The following is a 22,616-nucleotide window of genomic DNA, read 5'->3' as shown; positions in this document are numbered from 1 at the left end:
TTACTTTTTGATGTATTTCATATACAACATTAAAATATTAAGTTGCCAAAATACAGAAAATCTGTATGGCTTAGCTTCATCAAAATATCAGCCACCATGGATTTCTGTTAAAAGTTACATTTTAAGTCCAATCATGCTGATATATTTCCAAATGAACAGTCATAGGATTAAACTACACAATTCTACTCCAATTGGAAACTGGCAAAACTATTTGTAAATTGTTCCAATATAGACTGGTATAACTCTTTATGACCAAACTGCATACTTACAGATTGATAGCTCCTGCACACTAGCAGTAAGATAACAAAAATAGCAAGAACAGCCCCACAAATTACAATTTCCCATGGAAAACCATGAATATCTGAATCAGGCGTCATGTTTTCTGGCAATGCTGCAACAACCTTTAAAATATAAAAAGAAAAAAGAAAGCATTTTTCCTCTGGACTAACTTCAAAATTGTGAATATTCATCGGTCATTTCTTCAGACATGAAAATTATCAGAAACCCAAAAGTTGATCTGGAGATTTTACTGGTTTAATAATAATATTTATTTATTTATTTCCAATATTTCTACCCCGCCCTTCTCCCCGAGGGAGAATACAGTAATAATACAGTAATAGTAAATTTTTATTTATACCCCGCCACCATCTCCCCAAAGGGATTCGGGGCAACACACAGAAGCACTTCAAAGTGCTGCATATAAACAGATAATACATCTATATATATAAAAGGCTTTTGGCATCACAGCGATGCACAAAACAGAAAAACCCCAAACCCCCCAAACTCAAAAATTGGCAACACAATTAATCATCCCCGCCTTCAGTAAGATAAAACAAAATTATACTAAAAACACAATCACAACACCAACAACCGCAACAGGCGATGTACGCATGCGCCACAATCCTCCCAACCCTTTCCGCGCGCGCACACACACCCCTCGCTCACCCTCTCTCGCGACCTCCACCGCCCTCGTGCCCTTCACCCTGTTGCTTCACCTTCCTGCCTTCTCGGCCCACCCGAAAGGTGGCTACTCTCTGCGGGCCTCCAGGTGCCCCCCACGGACCCATACACTTTGCCGCCTTCCCCGGCAGCCGGAAAGGCCACAGAGGCTCCAGGCGGCCGCTGCACATCCAGGCCTCAATTTCCGCCCTTCCCCAACAGCCGACATACATACACACGCACACACACACATCCCCATATCCATGTACACCCGCCCTCCTCCGCTACCTCCTCGCCCCTTCCCGGGAGGGCATCTCTTTCCTGGGACGGCGTCCTATGTGAGGCCAGTGCTTGGCGCCTGGCTAGGCCCCGCCTCCCTTCTCAGGCAGCAGGCCCAGCCAAACCCTTCCTCCACCTTTCCCTCCTGCAAAGGGCAGCCGCTCGGAAGCCCAAGGCAGCAGGATGGCGACAGAGGAAAACCACCCTCTGTGGCTGTGCTCCGACCTCAGCCAGCAAAACATTCTGGACTCCAACTCCCAGAAACGCTTGCAAGCTTCTTCAATGGCTATGAATTCTGGGAGTTGAAGACCCAAGCGGTTTCCAGCAATGCCAATGGATGGCGTTCGGGACTCCAACTCCCAGAAACCCTCGTGGATGGTTCAAAGGCCAGGGATTCTGGGAAATGAAGTCCACGGTACCGGTTGAAAAGGCCATTGGCCAGGCGCCAAGGGAAAAAGGACGGCAAAAACAAAGTCACCCTCCTTTTCTATATGACTGGCCTTCATGGTCTCTCAATTAGCAATGATAATAATAAGAATAAAAATAATCCAATAATAATAACCCAACCACACATCCTCAGGAGTGACAGTTAAACTGACAGTTAAATAATAATAGTAATAATAATAATAATAATAATGTGCACAATGTCACATATAGGAGTATTATTATTATAAATTTAAACCGTAACTATTCATATCTCACATTTCTATCTAAACAAACATACACGGAATTTCATGTCTACACTTTGGCCCCGTCTCCAAGACATCTCATTAAATATCCCTATTATACAAATACAGGGTATATTTATCCAAATCTAGGTCAATCCCAAAATCCCTGAACATCAGTATTTCAGATTTTTCTCTATCGAAGGAAACATATTGGAATGTCGCGCCTCCGTCTGGGCCCATCCACAAAACATCTCATTAACTATGCACACTATGCAAATGCACGACATACATTTATATATTAATTTACTAAATTTATATCCTGCCCTTCTCACCCCGATGTAGACTCACAGAGGCTTATAAATAATATATACATACAAAACATTATATTATTATCAACGCACAATATCAACATTACATATTATGTACTATATTCTACTATACCACTATACTGTCATATTATTTCTAATAAAAATAATAAAATAAATACAAAAAAACCCAAAATAAAATAATACAATTAAAAATAAAAATAATATAATCAAATAATAAAATATAATACATAAAAATAATAAAAGAATAAAAATACAAATAATAATAAAACAATAAAAATAAAATAAATACAAATAATACAATAAAAATAATGAAACTAAAAAAATTAAAAACACTCAAAAATTAATACAATAAAATACTATAATAACACGAAATAAGTAAAAATAATACAACAAAATAATAAAATATAATAAATAAAAAACGTAAGTTACAATAACATTAATTTAAAAATACAAATAACATCAAATAAACATTTCACAACTATTTTTAACCAATACCACCACCACTTTGCCACAGCAACGCGTGGCCGGGCACAGCTAGTAAGCATATAAAACAGCAACGTAAGTTCCTCCTTCTTAGCCCACTTCCCCATTTGTCTATTCACTAAGCAATGCTGTTTCTTGACCAATCTCTTTACTTCTTCTTTGTCCACTAGAATACAAGAGTCTCTGGACATTAAGCCTAGTGAAGATTCTTCAAAACGTGTCCTTTTTGTTCTTGTTTCTCAGTCCATAAAGGAATCTATCCTTCAGCTACCATAAGGGGGATTGCTGTATCTTAGGTTTCCTGCTATTTAGGAACTTTTCTAAGCCTACAGCTCATAAAGCTGGCACATTTATAACCCAACCAAATCTGGATTTTAATCTAACATCTTTCCATATTTCTGTTTGTCCCTTCATTGTTTGACAATTCATGAACACTATTCAGTGACCATATGGCAGTTTAGCCAGTCAGACCTTCACTGTTAATGTAAAACTCGGGTCTTTGGTTGCCTGATTGAATTACCTTTTCTGGGACCTAGATAGAACCAATGTATCCCCTGTTGGTTCTCCAGGACCTCTTGGTGGATTTCAGCACCATTATCTAAGATATACTTCTAGACTGTCTCACTAGGATAGGACTTGAAGTAATCTTTTACAGTGGTCCCACTCTTTTCTGGATAGAAAAAGTCCAAGTAGTTTTGAGGAATTCATATTTGTCCTGTGGAGTTCTTCGTGATTCTGTTTTGTCCGTCACCCCAATATAACATATTTGGGGACAGATGTAGCAGTATGCTGATGACTCAGCTCTGTGTCTCCTTTCCTCCTAACTCCAAACTTAACGGGTATCAGTAATGGACTGGATGAGGGTGAACAAAATGAAGCCTAATCCAGACACAACTAACATACTCCTTATCAGTAAAAAGGGAGATTCAATCTGTGCAAGGTGGGGTTACATTCCCCATGAAGACGCAGGTTCACAGTTTGGAAGAATTTCTGGATGGAGCCCTGAGCCCAAGTTTCTCAAGCAGCTAGAAATGTTTCTACACAATTACAGGTGGTGCTAATATAGAAACCTATTGAATTTGGATTACTGTAATGCACTTTACACGGTTCTGCCTTTGCAAAATGTATAGAAACTTAAACTGGACCAAAGAGGTTCAGCCAATGAGGCATGTAACAGGGGACATGCAACTCTCTTGTTGCAACAAGTACACTGCAACTAATGGTACAATTCCAGACACAATTCAAATACTGGTTACAGTCTATAATGCTCTCTCTGTAAGGCTCGGATCCAGGCTTTTTCAAGAATTATACCTTCCTACATTCTGGATTATCCAACGCAGTTTGCCTCCCGTCCTGATCCACAGCTGTTTCTCTAAGCAGCAAGGATTGAACTTTTTATGGATTTAATTTCCAACAATGTTGCTACTATAAGTTCATTTTATGCAATTCTATCTTTATTTGTAGTCAATTTGTTTGTAGCCAATTTTTTTAGTCAATTTTTTCAACATATTGCAATGTTTTGGTGCTAAATTCATAAATACAGTAATTACTACATAACATTACTGTGTATTGAACTGCTTTTTCTGTTGATTTGTTGTAAAACATGATGTTTTTGGTGCTTAATTTGTAAAATCATAACGTAATTTGACATTTAATAGGCTTTTCCTTAATCCCTCCTTATTATCCAACATTTTTGCTTATCCAACATTCTGCCAGTCAGTTTATGTTGGATAAGTGAAACTCTACTGTAGTCTCAAAGGTAGTGTTAAACTCTACCAAAAATATGGTGTTGGGGAATTTTAACATACAGGCTAAGTACCTTCATCGGGGACAGGATTTCATGGCTTCTGTGGTAACCATGGGCCTATCTCAATTAATATCTGACCTCTTTATGTCCCAGTATCAGGAGCGGGCAGGATATATATTACCATAGTATTAATAATGCCTCCACCAACATAATATAGATTCCATTATATATGTCCATATTGCACCTTGGATGGTCTTAATGATGCTTACTATATCTTGCGTGTTCCCTAACATTGGCACATAAGATGGCTCACATAAATGGAAAAAAACACAGCTAAAACCCACAAAGATCTACATAGAAACATATTCTTAAATGTAATAACTAAAATGCAATTAAATTACCCATAAAATTAAAACAATTCAAACTGAAGCCAATGAAGGGCAAAAAATAAAAATAGCAAACACCACACTATTAACAGACACTGCAGTCATATACATTCCATGATATATGCCTGGCCCTACGTACTCTAAAGGCACCAAATCCTGTCTGATCTTGAAAGCTAGGCAGGTTCAGCCCTGCTTAGTACTTGGGATGGGAGACCAGCAACAAATACCAGATGTTGCAGGCTGTATTTCAGAGGAAGGAACTGGCAAAACCATTTTTGAGTATTTCTTGCCTAAAAAACCCTATAATTTATTGAGTTGCCATAGGTCAAAAGGCAACTTGAAGGCATACACATATGTCTGTCTACCACAGCAGCCATAACATAAATACATGGTGTTCTTGAACAACCTTTGTTCCAATTTGTCCTGTAATTTTTTTTTTGAAAATTTAGCTAATTCCAGCTGTAATTTATCATATTTTTAAAAGACTACTGATCCTACAGTCTACAGCAGGGGTCCTCAAACTTTTAAAGCAGAGGGCCGATCCACAATCCTTCAGACTGTGGAGGGGCCAAATTATAATTTGGAAAAAAAAACGAACAAATTCCTATGCACACTGCACATGTCTTATTTGTAGTGGAAAAGAACAACAATGAAAGAACAATACAATATTTAAACATGAAAACAATTGTAACCAACATAAACCTATCAGAAGTGTGGGCCTGCTTCTGGCCAATGAGATAGTCAAGTTAATTAGGATTGTTGTTGTGTGCCTTCAAGTCATTTCAGACTTTGGGTGAGCCTAAGTCTAAAATTATTTATTTATTCATTTACTACATTTATTTATTACATTTATATCCCTCCCTTCTCACCCCGAAGGGGACTCAGAGCAGCTGTATGTACATACAATATATTATATTATTAGCATAGCACAATATTAGCATTATATATTACTATATTGAACTATACCACTATACTGTAATATTATATGTAATATATAACATATAATTAATATTATTATATGGTATTATTATTAGTATTATATTGTATAACATTATAATATTATTATAAATATTATATGTATATACAATATATTATATTATTAAAATGATATAAAATATATTATAAAACTGAGGGCGGGGGCCAGGTAAATGACCTTGGAGGGCCGCATCCGGCCCCCGGGCCTTAGTTTGGGGACCCCTGGTCTACAGTATTGCTGAACGGCTAGGGATCAGTGCTGCTTGGTCCCTGGAGTGCTTTCAGGAAAGAAATAAAATCATTGTAGCCAATGTGCACAAGTAGAGTACCAGTCCCTGGCACACAGGGGAAAACAAGGTTCATCTCTCACATGAGATAGCTTAAGAAACAGTGCTCCAAATTACAACCTTTACTCTTATCACATTACCACTCTGAGAAGATTCAAAGATAATAAAAAGGGAAGCAGAAAGTAAACAAGTATACATTGGACAGATCTTTTTAATATTTGGCAACAGATAAGACAAAAAAACTCATATAATTGCCACATAATACCAACAACAAATAAACTCTTCCATTTTTTTTTTTTGCTGAAATTTAAGGTAAGCAAAAGATAATTTTCATGTGCCAAAAATATGGGCTCCATTCTGTTTTATATAGAAAAGTTGTCCTGGTCTTAGAATATTTTATAATTCTTTTTTTTATACAGACTTGTAGTAAGGAACAAATTACTAGATTTGAGAACCTGAAGTCTGCCCACCCCTGAACTATTTTTTAATGAATGCATTTTCCCCTTAGATTATTTTAGTATTGCACTCAGTCTTGTAACTTCCCATAAAGCACTGTGAAATCATCATGTTCTGGAAAATGGGGAGGGAGTAAATAGTCAAGACAAACTGAGCTGAGGCTGCTGTGCACCTCTAAGGGCCATTCAGCAAGGCCCTATATCTCAGAGTAAAAAGGCCACATTGACATATATTCCAGTTCAAAGCAGATAATGTGGGATTTTATTCAGCTGTGTGGAATGGGTCTAAGTCACTTTCTATTTTGTCAATCCTACCATGGGCTGTTTTTCTTTTTATCAAAGTATATTCAGAGGGGGTTTTGCCTTGCCTTTCCTTTGAGCTTGGACAGTGTCATTTTTCCAAGGTCACCCAATGAGTTTCTATGGTTGAGCATGAATTCAACCTCTGGTTTCCAGAATTTGTAGCCCAATACACAAACCTGGCTGCCATCAAGGCTTTTAAGAAACATTCACATGAGTAAGCGGTACATTTAGAATGCATAATAATCAATAAAAGTAAGTACAAGCAGGGGTGCAAGCTGTGATGAATTTACAGTGCAAAATAATACAGTAGTTTCATGAATCAGTCTGTGATATATATAGCATGCGTGAATGCAGACATGCACAGTCTAATATTGTGTCTAATAGCAATACCCTGTGGTCAAATACTCTACAATTCTTACCTCATGCAAAGGACTAGTAAGAGAGAACACAAGTTTCTTAATTGGGAATCAACTATGAATCAGTAGCACGCTTCAATTAAAAAGTCGATTAATTAATATCAAGCAAACAGTGTATGGTATTTGAGCCAATTATCAGATAAGTTTGATCAGCATGGTCCCAGTTTTAAAAACTTATCTACACAGCCAAACCATAAACTGATAAATAAGCAAACAATGAATTCTGAATCCTTACTGACACAAGCAAACAACAAAAAACAAAACCTTAAGTGGAAGAAAACTCAAACCAGGCATTTATTTCCCTCTTACTCTTGTACAGAGTCCCTATCCCAAGCATCCTCAAACTGCAGCCCTCCAGCATTGGGCCTCCAACGCCCTGAATTCCTGACCACTGAACATGTTAAATAGGGCTTCAGGGAGTTGGAGGCCCAAGCAGCTGGAGGACCACAGTTTGAGGATGCCTGCCCTATGCTCCACTCTTACAGTAGTAGTGGCTCAAGCCACTGAAAATACAAGCCATTTCCTCATGCCACAAAACTAAAACCTTGGGGTGCATCATTCTACACTGTAGAATTAATGCAGCCTGACTCCACTTCAACTGCCATGGGTGAATGCTATGGAATCCTGAGAGACACAGTTAGGTGAGGGACCAAAACACATCAAATCATAGAGTTGGAAGAGATCACAAAGGCCATGCAGTCCAACCTCATTGTGCTATGCAGGAAAAGCACAATCAATGCCCCCCTGATGGACAAATGACTTTCCAGTCACCACTCATAGAATCATAGAATAGTAGAGTTGGAAGAGACCTCATGGGCCATCCAGTCCAATCCCCTGCCAAGAAGCAGGAAATCGCATTCAAAGCACCCCCGACTGATGGCCATCCATCCACTCTGGCAGTGAATGCTCGCAAAACAGGCATGGGCAAACGTGGGCCCTCCAGGTTTTTTGGACTTCAACTACCGGCTGTTAGGGATTGTGGGAGTTGGACTCCCAAAAACCTGGAGGGCCCAAGTTTGCCCATGCCAGCTGTAAAACCACAACTCTTAGGATGCCACAACCTTGGGCCATGGCAGTTCAAGTGGCATCACGCTGTCTTGTATCGACAGGTGTTTGGAACTTCAACTCCCAGTAGCCCCTGCCAGCTTGGCCAATGGTCAGGAATTCTGGGACCTGAAGTCCAAAAACCTGGAGGAGCAAAAAGTGGGGAGGCACTGCTCTTGGGCCAAGATGTTTTCAATACGAGGGAAAGCAGTAAGTGTGCCATCACGCATGCGCAGAACGCAACTCGGTCTCCAGTCACTTGCGCGACATGTTTAGATGATGCTTCAGATAAGAGGTTCCAGACGGCAAAGGCCCGTTTCCCCCCACTTCCCTCTCCACTCACGCTCCGAGCCCCTTCCATGACTAGCCCGTAGTAGCGCCGGGCGCTTTCCCTCCAATCAAGGCCGAAATTTCTGGCGGCGTCGCTTCCTGTTCTGCCCACGGTCACAGCTGCGCCGCTAGGAGCCGCCATCTTACTGCAGCCACTGCAACTCGGCAACAAGCCGGCAGCACCGCCCACCTCGCCGCTTCCTGTTCTGCGCACGCGCAGGAGGCGGGAGGCACCACTGGAGGCCTCCGGGAGGGGGAGAGGAAGGAACCAAATATTACAGTAGAAGAACCAAGCGAAACGAAGGAAGGATAGCATGTGGCTTCAGGATGCATCGACACCAGACCTGGGAAAACTTGGGCCTTCCCTCCAGGTGTTTTGGACTTCAACTCCCACAATTCCTAACAGCCGGTAGGGAAGGCCCAAGTTTGCCCAGGCCTGATCTACACTGTAAACCTAACGCAGTTCGACCCCACTTCAGCTACCATGGCTCAATGCTGTGGAATCCTGGGAGTTTTACAAGTTTTTATCCTGCTCTGCCAAAGAGTCCTGGTGCCTCACCAAACAACTGCTCCCAGGATTCCATAGATTTGAGCCATGGCAGTGAAAATGGTGTCGAACTGCATTAATTCTACAGTGTAGACACACCTTCCATTATCTCACTGTACTGCAATAGCTCTTTTTACGCTACCATGTATAATATTAAAACTTTTAAAATATAACAAGTGACTCGGTCATATATATATATATATATATATATATATATATATATATATATATATATACACACACACAGTAGAGTATATAATACATATATACATTAGAGTCTCACTTATCCAACATAAATGGGTCAGCAGAATGTTGGATAAGTGAATATGTTGGATAATAAGGAGAGATTAAGAAAAAGCCTATTAAACATCAAAATAGGTTATGATTTTACAAATTAAGCACCAAAACATCATGTTATACAACAAATTTGTCAGAAAAAGTAGTTCATTACATATTAATGCTATATAGTAATTACTGTATTTACGAATTTAGCACCAAAATATCGTGATATATTGAAAACATTAACTACAAAAATGTGTTGGATAATCCAGAACATTGGATAAGTGAGTGTTGGATAAGTGAGACCATATATATATATATATATATATATATATATATATATGACACATACACACATATATACATACACAAACACAAAGTCCCCCCCAAAAATGTATGCACTTTTAAAAGCTTATTAATTCTGGGATATATTTATTTGCATTCCGCCCTGGCCTATTTTATATAGTCTTTTAAAGATTTAAATAGTAATGATGCGTTGCAATATTGCAAACCTTACTTGAAAGTTTCTATTGTAACTGCATGGCTGCACAGGGACACAATTTAAGGTGGAATGTGTAACTCTGATTAATTTATTATAACATGTATTCTTCAATATAAATGTATTTACTCCCAATAATACCTACTCAAACCTGCACCTGTTGATAGACACTATAAGCTAGCTGACATTGCCTCCCCCCCCCCCCCAATGTGTGACAGGAAGTTGCTAACTGCAAGAGAAATAAGGTTGAACACTGTGAAAGTCACCCACTGCACAGCTATCAGCCTCCTCCCAATAGATTCAAATCAAGGAAAAGCTTCATGAGAACCACCACTCCTCTTAATGTTCCCCCAGCAACAACAAGAGTATCCCCCTGGACAGCTAAACCAGGAAATTCCAGTTGGATGCCCCCCCCCCTCCCATGAGAGTTTGCCTCCAGAAGCAAACCAAGAATGGGCAACTTGGAAGTCCGTGAGCAGACTCTGAAGTGGAGTGGGCAGATCAAAAGACAACCTGGCAAAATGGCACTACCTAGAAGAATCCTCCACCTTGTGCGACTGTGGAGCAGAACAAATAACTCCATATCTGTATGCTTGTCCGCAATGTCCTGCCTCATGCACAGAGGAAGAACTGTTTAAAGCTACAGACAATATGATTACTGTTGTCTGTTTTTGGTCTAAAATTATTTAACCACTTGTACTCCCTCTATTTTATCAGTTTTATACTTATTTATGCAATGCTTTTGACACAAAATAAATAAATAAAAGATGTTAACAGGTGTGTACATTTTGGGGGAGCTCTGTGTATATATATATATATATATATATATATATATATATATATATATATATATATACACACACACACACACACACACACACACACACACACACATAATGTTGCATGTTGCATGTGATATACCCATACACATATACACTCACAAATATATAATTTTATATATACATAGAGACATAGGATAGAAGAAACAACATGCTCCAAATAAGTAAATGTAATTTACTTAGCCTTCAAATAATCACCATAGCTACTACTGGTAAGGCGGGTAAGAAGTAAAATAATAATTATTATCTATTTTTGTGATACTGCTTTGAGTCTCCTTTGTGGAGAAAAAAAGCGGTGTATAAGTAAACATAATACCCTATATGTGTGTGTATTTTATACACACACAAGATAGAAGATATAACTTGTTCTAAGGCAGCTGCAAAGCAAGCACCTGACTGACAGATGCTGTAAATAATCCTAGTAGAACATTTAGTATTTTAGCCAGCCATATGCTGTACCTTCTTCAGAAAGGGGAAGTTGCAGTTGCAACAAATATTCTCCCTTCTACTCTATTTATTGATTGAATAGCCTGCCTTTCTCTCAATAACTCTATTCTGTGTTTCAAATGTAAATGTTTTATTTTTACAAGGTAGAACAGGTCCTATGGCTCAGAGGAAAATGTTTATTATGTCCTATTTAAATACAAATGAAACGGCCTATTATAATAACTATAAAAAACTGGTTTCTAATAGCATATGAACCTGTGCAACAAGTCCTTTCTCCAAGTCATTCATCCCACTGGGTAGATCTTGTGATCTGATGTTATTACTTTATAGTTCACCAGCTGCTCCATTCTCAGGACATTCAGACTATAGTTTTGTGTCACATTCATCTCAGGAGTACCATATCTCATAAAGCAGGCAACAAATTGATTCTGTGCTCTGTTATGATGCATAGAGGAGCTATAAGGCATGAGGCTGTACATTAACCAAGTTGATACTCTTGCCTTGGTATATGATGAAAACTGATTCTATTGCCTCTGAGGAGGCATTAGATGGGCTGTTCTATGGTGCTAAGGAAAAGCATCTCTGGTATACAGGAATAGCTCCCAAATTGTGTTTTTGTTGATGGTTTTGGAGAAAAGGAAGTAGGAAGTAGGACAGGATTGCTATCAACAATCCTTGTTCCTCAGAACAAGAAGGCAGGTCTAAAAGCTAGCAGCTTATTTCAGCTTGTGGTTTCCTCAACATTTCATAGAAACATCATCATAGAGTTGGAAGAGACCATAAGGGCCATCCACCCCCTGCCATGCAGGTAAACCCAGTCAGAGAACACACACACACACACACACACACACACACACACACACACACACAACAAATAGCCACCCAGCACCTGCTTAAAAACCTCCAGAAAAGGAGTCTGCATGACCCTGTTCCATCAGGAAGTTCTTCCTAATGTTTAGGTAGAATCTCTTTTCCTGCAATTTGAATCCAGTACTCTATGTCCTAGTCTCCAGAGCAGCAGAAAACAAGCTTGCCCCCTCCTCAATGTGGCATCCTTTCAGATATTTCAACATGGCTATCATGTCCTCCCTCAGCCTTCTTTTCTCCAAGCTAATCATGCCTAGCTCCCTCAGCCATTCCTCATAGGGCTTGGCTTCCAAACCTTTGATCATTTTGGTCACCCTTCTCTTAACATGTTTCAGCTTGTCAATATCCTTCTTGAACTGAGGTGCCCAGAACTGGATACAGCACTCCAGATGAGGTATGACCAAAACCCCATAGAGGGGGAGTATGACTCCCCTCAGTCACAACACTATGCTCCTATTGATGCAGCCTAGAATCGCATTCGCTTTTTAGTTGCTACATCACACTTTTGAGTCATGTTCAGCTTGTGGTCTCTTAAGACTTCTAGATCCTTTTCACATGTACTATTTTCAAGTCAGATGTCACCCATCCTATATCTGTACATTTAATTTTTATCGCCAAAGTGTGGTACTGTACATTTCTCCCTCTTTAAATTCATTTTGTTAGTTTTGGCACAGCTCTCTAATATCTAATTTATTACAAATTGTATGTTTCCAGATTCCATATTCAGCCCTACAGCACAAAGTAAACCTATATTTCACTCAGTGCATAATGTATGCTTCTTACTACACAGGAACCACTGCCACTTTTTGCATATTGAGTAATTAGAGAAAGGGATGTCAAAGTCCAAAAATGTGACCTGTAAGTACCTGATCTCTGGCACAGATCTCCCTTTCAATGTTAATTACTGCAGAGAAAGGCCAAGTTCCTTTTGTGTTCAGTGGGGCAAAATCATTCGCTTGTTGCCAGGAGTCCATTTAAATAATGCAGTTTTTGTTGTCTTGTGTATGTCTATGGACTTGCCTTAAAACCTCATATCAACATGGTGACCCTATTAATTGTATAGAGTTTTCTCAGGCAAGGAATACTCAAGAGATGCCTTTGTCATTTTGTTCCTCTGAAACAAGAGTACAAATTCTTACATTAAAATATGGATCTTTTGTATAGATACTTGATCCATCTTAAAGATGCCACAAAACACTCTTGTCTTTTTTATACTGGATCAGACTATAATGACCATCTTATTCAACATTATATTCAGCTGGTTATTTATAGGTCATTAGATTGTATCTCAATGTACATACAATTCACCCTTCTTTCAAAACTTAAGTCAGCTTACTGGCCAACCTTCACAAGAGATACTATTCAAAACGCCAAACAAAGACAAGGAAAGCATTACAAAATGTAAGGGAGCAAATTAAAAATCAAGAGCAGCAAACACGATTAAAATAGGCTCAACGGGCACCTTGAAAGCACATATAAACAACACATAGCACTTAGTACAGTGTCTATGTGGCAGCTGGCACTCTGTGGATACAAGATCCCATCCTCTACAGTTAAAGTTTAACTAGTTCTGGAAAAGCTTACCTCTTCTTCTGCCTCCATTTGTAGATCAGAAATCATAATCATATAAATATTACTTGTAAAACATCTATAAAACGTGTTGGTTTAATACTAATTTCTTAGCGAGCAACTGGCGCAGGTAGTAAGAGTTTCTCTAGTGCATGTTTCCAAGTGAGAACATGATCCTGCCTTGACATTTATGTATGTAAGGGAGAAGGGGTGCAAAAGGGAGGTTTATGACAAACAACTTCCTTTACCATTGCGTATTCCAAACTTCTTCCTTGTGAAATGTACGGATTAATTGCTTGCAGCAACTACAGTACTTTAAAAATGTTGCTAAACCATGGATTAGGTAACACTTTAATAACATATGGACTGCATGACTCAACTTAAAACCTCCTTGTATTGGATTTGTAAGTAAAATGGCTTATAGACATAATTTGGACTGGAAAGATAATACCTCTGCTCACATGGAAGTGCTGGCAAAATTTTTAAAAAAATATTAAACTTGGGATCACGCTAATTTCCAAACACAAAATATTCCAGGGAAGTTGTTATGGGAGATGACTGCAAATACTTGAATAACAAAACAAAGCAGTTTAGCTTGCATATATCCATTGAATGTTAATGAACTCACCTTTTTACTAGCAGTCATTATCACTGATAACCCAGATGTTATAAGGGCACAGAAATCATTCAAATGCAGGATTATCTGAAACAGCCATTCTCTTTCTGATTAATATAAAATGGAAGAAAAGAGAGAACAGGTATTACAATTTATCCTTTGTACTATAGATACATTAATACTTACTTTAAATTAGACATACTGCTTACCATTCCTAATAAAAGAATTGTGAGTCATTCTAAGGTCTCCTGGTAATTTTTCTTCAACATCTGGGTGATCTTGATAATTTTTTATGGAAGTAAGCATTTTCTCTTCAGTGTCTACTAGAGGTATATTGTTTGCTTCTGAATCTTGGCTGTTGTTAGGTTCATTATGAGAATCACTTTCTTTAGGAGCATTGCCAGGCAATTGTTCCTTATTGATTATACCTATAAATAATCAGATAGTGTTACATTCAAATTTTAGTTGTCTCATCAACTGTTCTGTACAGTCAACATTTTAACATATTTTTTCCAGTAGGCTTTTTTAAATAGCCTACTTTAATCTACAACACACATTTAGTCAATTGTAACTGATTAAGGATCCAGATACATAAGCAACTAAAAACTTGGACTAGTTGACAGCTCAACATCTGTACTTGTTTATTCTGAAACTGTGCATTTGTTTTGGGTATGTTGTATTTTTCTGGAATCTAGCATCTACTAATCAAAAATTATTTTTAAAAGGTCCTAAATTATGTTGCCTATAACACTTAGAAAACATCAAGATTATTCTGGTGCGGCATTATCCCGTTGACATAAACATAGAATAGGCAAAGACATCAGTTTCTTCTCACATTTTACTTTGGGATAAAATTCCTATCTCTTTTCTGTGATGTTTGCTTTATAAACAAACAAACAAACATTTGTCTTTCTTTGTCAAAATAGTGGCTTAGTACCTGATGTTGCCCTTTCAATTGCACAGTTGTTTCTGATGTCCAGCACGAGGCTCTGTAGCTCCAGACGTAAATTCATTTTTGTTTTCAAACATCTCTCATGCATGATTTTTAATTTATGCTCATCTTTTAATGAGATGGTAATTTGCTTCTTATTGCTGTAAACATCTTCACAAGAAGAATTAGTGATTTCGTAGTAAAGCTTTTCAAACTCTTGTGCCAGTAGCTGCAGTTCATGTCTTTCACACACGTTTGCTTGAAGTATCCTTTTAGACTCTGCAACTAGCTTTATGTATGTTTCCTGGAATCCAGTGAAGAAACGATCTTCTTTTAGGTCCAATTTTGTATCAGTTATCCATGTATCATTTTGAACTGTTTCCTGGGAAACAAACTCTGTTTCCTGAATGTCGTATTTTTGATTGTAGTGTCTTTCGTCTTTAGTAACAGACTTTTCCATGATGAGACTGTGCATTTTTCCCTGAGACTCCTGTTCTATACTTTTCAAAGCATGTGAATAATGGCTAGCTTTTGTACCCTGAACTTCACTTTTGCCTTCTTCAAAGTCACTTCCCACTACATCAGCCTCCTGCCTCTCTACCTTGGCTTGTGTTGCAATAAGATTGCCATTACTTTCGTTTTCTATAACATTTTCTTGAGGCTTGTTTTGAAATAGTTCTCCAAAAAACCATGATGTTTTACCAAAAATATTACTCACAACACCTTGTCTTCCTGTGTTTTCAATTCTGCCACTGTGTTCTGTTTCCCCATAATTTTCTATAACTTTTTGGTCTTTTCCTTGGCTATCTTTCACATAACCTGGTTCTTCTCCCCATTTGAGATGTTTAGGAAGAGGAGTAATTCTATCTTGTTCAAATGTTTCATCATCAGGATCTGTAGCTAAGTGGTGAATATTGAAGCTATTTTTAGTAAGTGGCGGGATGTGATCCTTTGCAAAGCCCACAGCCTCAAGATGATGGGGAATATCATATGGGGAAAGCTTGCTAGGTTCTACATTATTATCTGTCTCCAGTGTCTCACTTTTCATTTCTAAATTCAGGGATGGATTTTCACTAGCAATATTTTCAGCTACACTGTGTTTCTGAAATAATTTTTCATTGTCAATTATTGGTAAAATATCTACAGTTTTTTTCTCAGATGTTACTTTAGATAGTTTTGGCATTATATCTATTATTTTTTCCTCAAGGTCAGGTTTATTACCTCCATTATTTGGAATATTATCTATTTGTTTGTGTTGATTGGGTATCTTAAGCTTCTCTGCTTTTAAATGTATTTGTGTGCCATATGCTACTTGATTTATACACTTTTCATCAGGCTCTAAGCCCATGAAACTGCTACTATCCCTATCTAATAGTGCAAGATAGGAAGATGCAGCTACCTCTTCACTTTTGGGCTCATTTTCATCTTCCTTCTGATATATCAGGTCTAAAGTCATTTCCTTAGACCAAGTGCCAGAGCTCTGATAAGATGTCTCTTGTTCCTGTGGTTCATGGCCATAAACAACCTTTGCTGTTAAGGAAGAATCACTGTGCTGATCATTATCTGTTGTTGGACTATATTTCTCTTCACTGCTTTTTTCATCTGTCTGCATTTGTAGATCCTGTGGATTCTGTTTCACATTCATAAAATCATAACTTAATGTGTGTCCAGCAAGCCCTTCAATCTCATTTTCATTTTCAAACTCTCCTTGCAATGTAGCCTCTATTGATAGACCTTGCTGATTTAACATATTTGAATCCTCTTTACTTGGTGGCTTGTTTGACTTGTTTTCTGCGTCTTCGTCACCATTCTGTTTGCCTTCATCACTTTCTGTCAGATGTTCTGAAATATCATTTTTGTTGTTGTCTCCTTGAGAAAATTGATCTAGACTTTCCTTAGCAAGGACACTTTCATTCATATCATCGTAATCATTTCTGCACCGGGGGAAATCATCTTTGATGGCATCAGGTGACATACTTTCTATACTTTTAACCACCGAAAGTTCCCTTTTTTCAGAATAATCTGTAACTAAATCTTTCTCTTCACTTGACAAAGATTGATTCTTTCCTTTTATGTTAGTACATTCTTTATCCTCAGTTCTCCTTTCCTTGAGTTTTTGGTTCCTAAACAATGAATCTATTGTGTATCCTGACAAATATGTTTCAGTTGAAGCAGAAGTGTCTGTTAATGATTGAGCACCTTTTATTATGGATTCAGTGTCTCCATTGTCTTGCTCTGCTGATGAAGTTAACAAAATACCTTTGTTAGAAAAATAAATGTTCATACTTGTTTCCTGTTCCATATTCTCATATAGTTGTTTGTTCTCTTCTGTTTCTTTTTTTCTCCATATCTCCGCAATACTTTTACTTTGGCTGTCCTCATCCTTGGTGCTCTTGTCATCTTGGACTCCTTGCAAACTATTCATATTTTCATCTGTAAAGCTCTGAAAGTTAAGGAGAAGTCTGTAGTGGCTGAGAGAGAAAAGGGGCTGAGGCTGTTCAAACTGTCTGTGCTTTTCTTCAGAATGAGTAATATCTGACAAGTCTATATCCTGAGAAGAGTGGGAAGAAAATGAGGACTGACCCATATTTTCAGAAGCTTCTTCCTTCTGTGTTTTTTTATTGGTTTGGTCAGTGGAGGCATGTTCATTCAAATCTATGCTTTTACTGTCTGCCTTCTTAATGGTTTCTCTTATTTCAGTCCCCATTACTTTTGATTTTTCTGATAAGACGGGCTCATTCCTGCCATGTAGAAGTACATTATTTTTATCTCCTACATCAAGTATGTCATCTTCACCTGGAATGTTCCCAGATTGTGAAAAATTGTCTGAATGTTCTTTTGCTTCCCTGAAAAATTTGTTTTCACATGTAACTAAACTAATTTCTACTTCATTGTCCATTCCCATTTCTCCCTTTGATTCCCTGTCAAGATACATCTCTGTTTCTTCCAAACGGTAATTCTTTATATATTCATTCTTCTGCTGAACTGCTTCCTCTCTATTGGGTTCTTCTTTCATTAAGGTAGATCTTTCAGAGGAACTAATACCTGGTGAAGAATTTACATTTTCTAGCTCTACAGGGAAAGCTTGTTCCACTTCCAAAATATGACCCAGATGTTTATCCTTTGCATCAATATTATTCTGCATTTCCAAACGCTCTGCAGTATGGTTCCAGTGTATTTGTATACACTGGCCATTGGAGAGTCTGTTTTTTAATTTGGATTTTACTGACAGACGATGTGGTGTCTTAGATTTCCCCAATTCACTATCCTGCATTTCCCCCCAATATTCTTCCTTATTTTCTGCTTCTGAAAAAGATACAATGCTTTCCTGGGAAGTATCAACATGTCTATTTTCTGATATCTTTTCAATAATATTCTGATTTAACAATATTTCACTTTCTTTATCTATATGTAAATTTTCAGCACTGTTTTTAGACTGGGTGCTTTCTTTGCTAGACTTTAGCTCCTTTTCTACACCTGGTATGTTAATGTTTTCTTTAGATAGGAGACCCTGAACATTTAGTGCTTTTGTAAAATAACTAATAGATAGGAAAGGTTCATCATGGTTTTTTTCTCCTGCATTTTGTATATATATTGGATCTAAACCTTGAAGCTGATCTGCAGCTGATTCTTGTGAGCTCTGAATACCTACAGACTCATGACCTGGCTGATTATCTGTGGTGACTCTTTTAAAATTGAGAATGTTACTATATAAACTTTCATACCAACCTGACTGGCCATTTGTTTTTTCCGACTCCTTCATTATAGTCTGAACATTAATATGTTCCATAACTTGATTTCTCAATTCTGAATCTTGTTCTGCATACAACTTCACAATTTTATCAAGAAACTCAGTGGAGAAAGATGGAGCTGTAGCATCTAAGTCTGTACGTTCATTTGCTTTTCTAATATCTGTCTCGGCAGCTTTTTTATAATCTTTTTCTTGTTCTTTCTGCAATGTTGGCTTAACTATTTGCTTGATAAGTTTATCATTTTGTTCTTCAGAGATAATTGCTTCAACAGCTTGTTTTCTCAAATCTTCATGCATTAAAGAAGCCTCAGCCGGTGTACTTGGAGGTGGTGCTTCTTCATTTTGATTTATTTCTTCTCGGCCTGGAGGCTCTTCCTTGACTTTATTTTCCTTAGAGTACCCAAAAGGTAAAACATCACTTAATTCTAGATCAAACCAGTTTGATTTAGCTTCCCCTTCATCAGCTGTTTCAGATACTACGGTAGTGTCAGGCTCAACAGTCTCAGCTGTACTGGAGCTATCAAGTATTTCTGGGTCATTTTCTTCGTAGAGCGAGCCAAATCCTGATTTTTCACTCCCAAATCGTAACAAGCCTGTGAAAGTACTTTTAAGCCAGCCAGAGGACCTTGTCTCAAGATCACCTTCTTCATTTAGTTTTTTAGAGTCACTGTCATCCATTACGGGTATTTGTCTGCGTCTGAATCTAACTTCTCTTGCAATCTCAGAGCTCTTCCCAGCAGTCTCCTCATTTTCCTTTCTCTCTGAACTAAACCAGCCTGAAAAATCAGGAATGGTCCAAGAAGATTGGGTAGGAAGAGGTTTCAGAACATGACTATTTTGGTCTTCTTGCGGAGTAGTTTCAGCTTGCCCAGTCTTGCTATCTCCGATTTCTGAATTATGGCTTGTAGGTTCAAACATATGCAGGTCTTTGGGTTTGCTGTCAGCTTCATCAATATCAGGAAATGGCTCTTTATATTCCTCAGCGTGAAGATGTAAATATTGGTTTTCTTCATTACGGTTATTGAGTGTGCTGTCTTCATTTTCAAAGACATATTCCCCTCCTTCGAGACAAATGAAATCAGTTTCCTGCAAGAAAGAACATATATGAACTGAATAATATGGTAACACTGTGATTTTGCATTCCTATTTGATAAAAAGTGGGTGAGACTAGAAGACCCATGGGGTCCCCATTTGAAAAAGAAAGAAAGAGGAGAAAGCAGTTTTCTCGGTCTGTCCAAGGCAGTTGGAAATAGAGATTTATGGGTGCAAAGAATCTTGGATTCACTTCTTCAGGGATGATTTTTTCTATAATCTTTATGATTCCTTAACATGTGATAACTATTAATAAAATCATGCAAATGCAAGAAAAACATGCTATTCGATAATTAATTTGTGAAACATAAATTCCTTAAAATTAACATGCAAGTGAGAGTCAACATTATGTAATGATTGAGCATTGGACTACAACTCTGGAGATCAGGATCTTCATTCCCATTTAGCGATGAGAATATAGTGGGTGACTTTGAGTAAAACACTCACAGGAACAAAGGCATGGCCCCTTTGAATGAATCTTGCCAAGAAAAATCTATGATAGCTTTACCTTAGGCTCACCCTAAACCAGAAACAACAAGCCACGCAACAAAATTTCTAGAGATGAGTACATTAACTGCTTTTATGAGACCCAATAATGCAGGCATGGGTAAACTTCAGCCCTCCAGGTATTTTGGACTTCAACTCCTACAATTCCTAACAGCCAGTAGGCTGTTCTCTTGCCAGTAGGCTGTTAGGAATTGTGGGAGTTAAGTCCAAAACACCTGGAGGGCCAAAGTTTGCCCATGCCTGCAATAAGGTATTGCAGATATGTGAAACAGAATGTAAAACCATATTTTACACCTGCATATATATTCAGCATCCATGCAGACATTGTTATGAGTGTTAGTAACAAATAAACCTGTAGTGTAGCCTGAAATTTAGAAGTAAAACAGTACATACTAAAATGTCACTGCACTTTGGCTTTACCCTATTATATTCTGAGGGAAGTACAGATGAGTTAATTAAAAGAAACCCTTTGAAATAAATTAGACTTAATGAGAACCCACTGATAAATTGTTATAAATTCAGTTTCTGATTAACTCTAGATCTAATTCACTTAGATCCAATTAAACTTCTAACATGGTTAAGTATAATTAATTTCTGTATCAGCTACTTAGAATAATAGCATTGCAGCATAAATTAAAGAGTTGGGAAAGATTATAAGGAGTACCCAGTCCAACTCCATCTTCCTAGGCAGGAATACACAAAGCACTCCTTACAGATGGCCACCTAGCCTCTGTTTAAAAAAACGTTTCATTATTTGATTGGTAGATCTAACAAAGACACCCTGCATTATGTTATCATGTTAACTTACCTTAGTTGGTACTTCCACTTCTTTTGTTATAAAAACTTTTTCAATCTTGACTGCGTCTGTTGGAAAATACCCAAAATCTGTTCCTTTCTGCAAAAAGTTAACATTTAGTATTGTTTATATGATATAAAAACATTGTGTTTAATTTTAACTTAAAAACATTGTTATACAATGATATATAATAATATTATACTATACTAATATTATAATACATTGTATATACATGTAATATTAATAATATTATGATGTAATACAATGTAATAATAATAATAATAATAATAAAATATATAATTATATAATTATAATAATTATAATTATAATTCACTATTATAATTGTATATTTATATTACATGCAATATTACTAATAATATTGCGATATAGTTGTATAATATAATATATTGTATGTATATATACTTGTAAACCGCCCTGAGTCCCCTTCGGGGTGAGAAGGGCGGTATATAAATGTCGCAAATAAATAAATAAATAAATAAAATACACCAAAAATGATATATATTTTTAAATTTTCTATTTTGTTTAATCAATAATAAGAAAACAAGAGGAGATAGGCATCTTCATTCTGGATTGCAAATAACACTAGACTAATTTCCCCATAAACTTTAGACATTTTGCATAAGATTATTAGAAAATGTTTAAGTTGGGTTGCTGTGAGTTTCTGGCCATGTTCCAGAAACATTCTCTCCTGATGTTTCACCCACATCTATGGCAGGCATCCTCAGAGGTGTGATCTCATACCTCTGAAGATGCCGGCTAGAGATGTGGGCAAAATGTCAGGAGATAATGCTTCTGGAACATGGCCATACAGCCCAGAAAACTCACAGCAACCAGTGATTTTGGCCATGAAAGCCTCCGACAACACAATGCTTAAGTTGTCCTCCTATTGCTATACCGTGTTTCCCCGAAAATAAGACAGTGTTTTATATTAATTTTTTCTCCCAAAGATGCTCTAGGTCTTATTTTCAGGGGATGTCTTATTTTTCCATGAAGAAGAATTCACATTTATTGTTGAACAAAAAAAATGAACATTTATTGTATATTGTACAGTAGTTGTCATCACAAACCAGACATCCTATCAAGAATTTCTTGTTACTGCCATTATTTCCATGTACATCACTCTATGGTACGTACATTTACCGATCCTGCATGCTCTGGTGTTCTGTTCAGCGGGCATGCTTCCAAACAAAAACCTTGCTAGGTCTTACTTTCGG

The 22,616-nt window shown here is 37.5% G+C and overlaps 1 protein-coding gene across 6 annotated transcripts in view; it reads right to left on the bottom strand.

The window, feature by feature from the left end:
• mia2 (MIA SH3 domain ER export factor 2) overlaps window positions 1-22,616 on the bottom strand; it is a 58,504-nt gene that overhangs the window by 31,058 nt on the left and 4,830 nt on the right. The window contains exons 4-8 of one of the 6 annotated variants that reach the window (XM_008125864.3): window positions 21,394-21,480; window positions 18,965-20,072; window positions 14,514-14,732; window positions 14,317-14,411; window positions 270-401 (exon numbers count right to left, since the gene is read on the bottom strand). In XM_008125864.3, the coding sequence (XP_008124071.2) occupies window positions 270-401; window positions 14,317-14,411; window positions 14,514-14,732; window positions 18,965-20,072; window positions 21,394-21,480 (1,641 nt within the window). Of the gene's footprint in view, window positions 1-269; window positions 402-8,654; window positions 8,828-13,703; window positions 13,843-14,316; window positions 14,412-14,513; window positions 14,733-15,241; window positions 18,853-18,964; window positions 20,073-21,393; window positions 21,481-22,616 lie in introns of those variants that run through there. The other 5 variants (XM_008125856.3, XM_008125850.3, XM_008125859.3 and 2 more) reach the window with 5 other exon arrangements.

The sequence above is a fragment of the Anolis carolinensis genome, chromosome 1, assembly GCF_035594765.1.
Source record: "Anolis carolinensis isolate JA03-04 chromosome 1, rAnoCar3.1.pri, whole genome shotgun sequence".
NCBI lineage: Eukaryota > Metazoa > Chordata > Lepidosauria > Squamata > Dactyloidae > Anolis > Anolis carolinensis.
The sequence above is the reverse complement of the archived record's forward strand: the minus strand, read 5'-3'. Positions and strand labels throughout refer to the sequence as shown.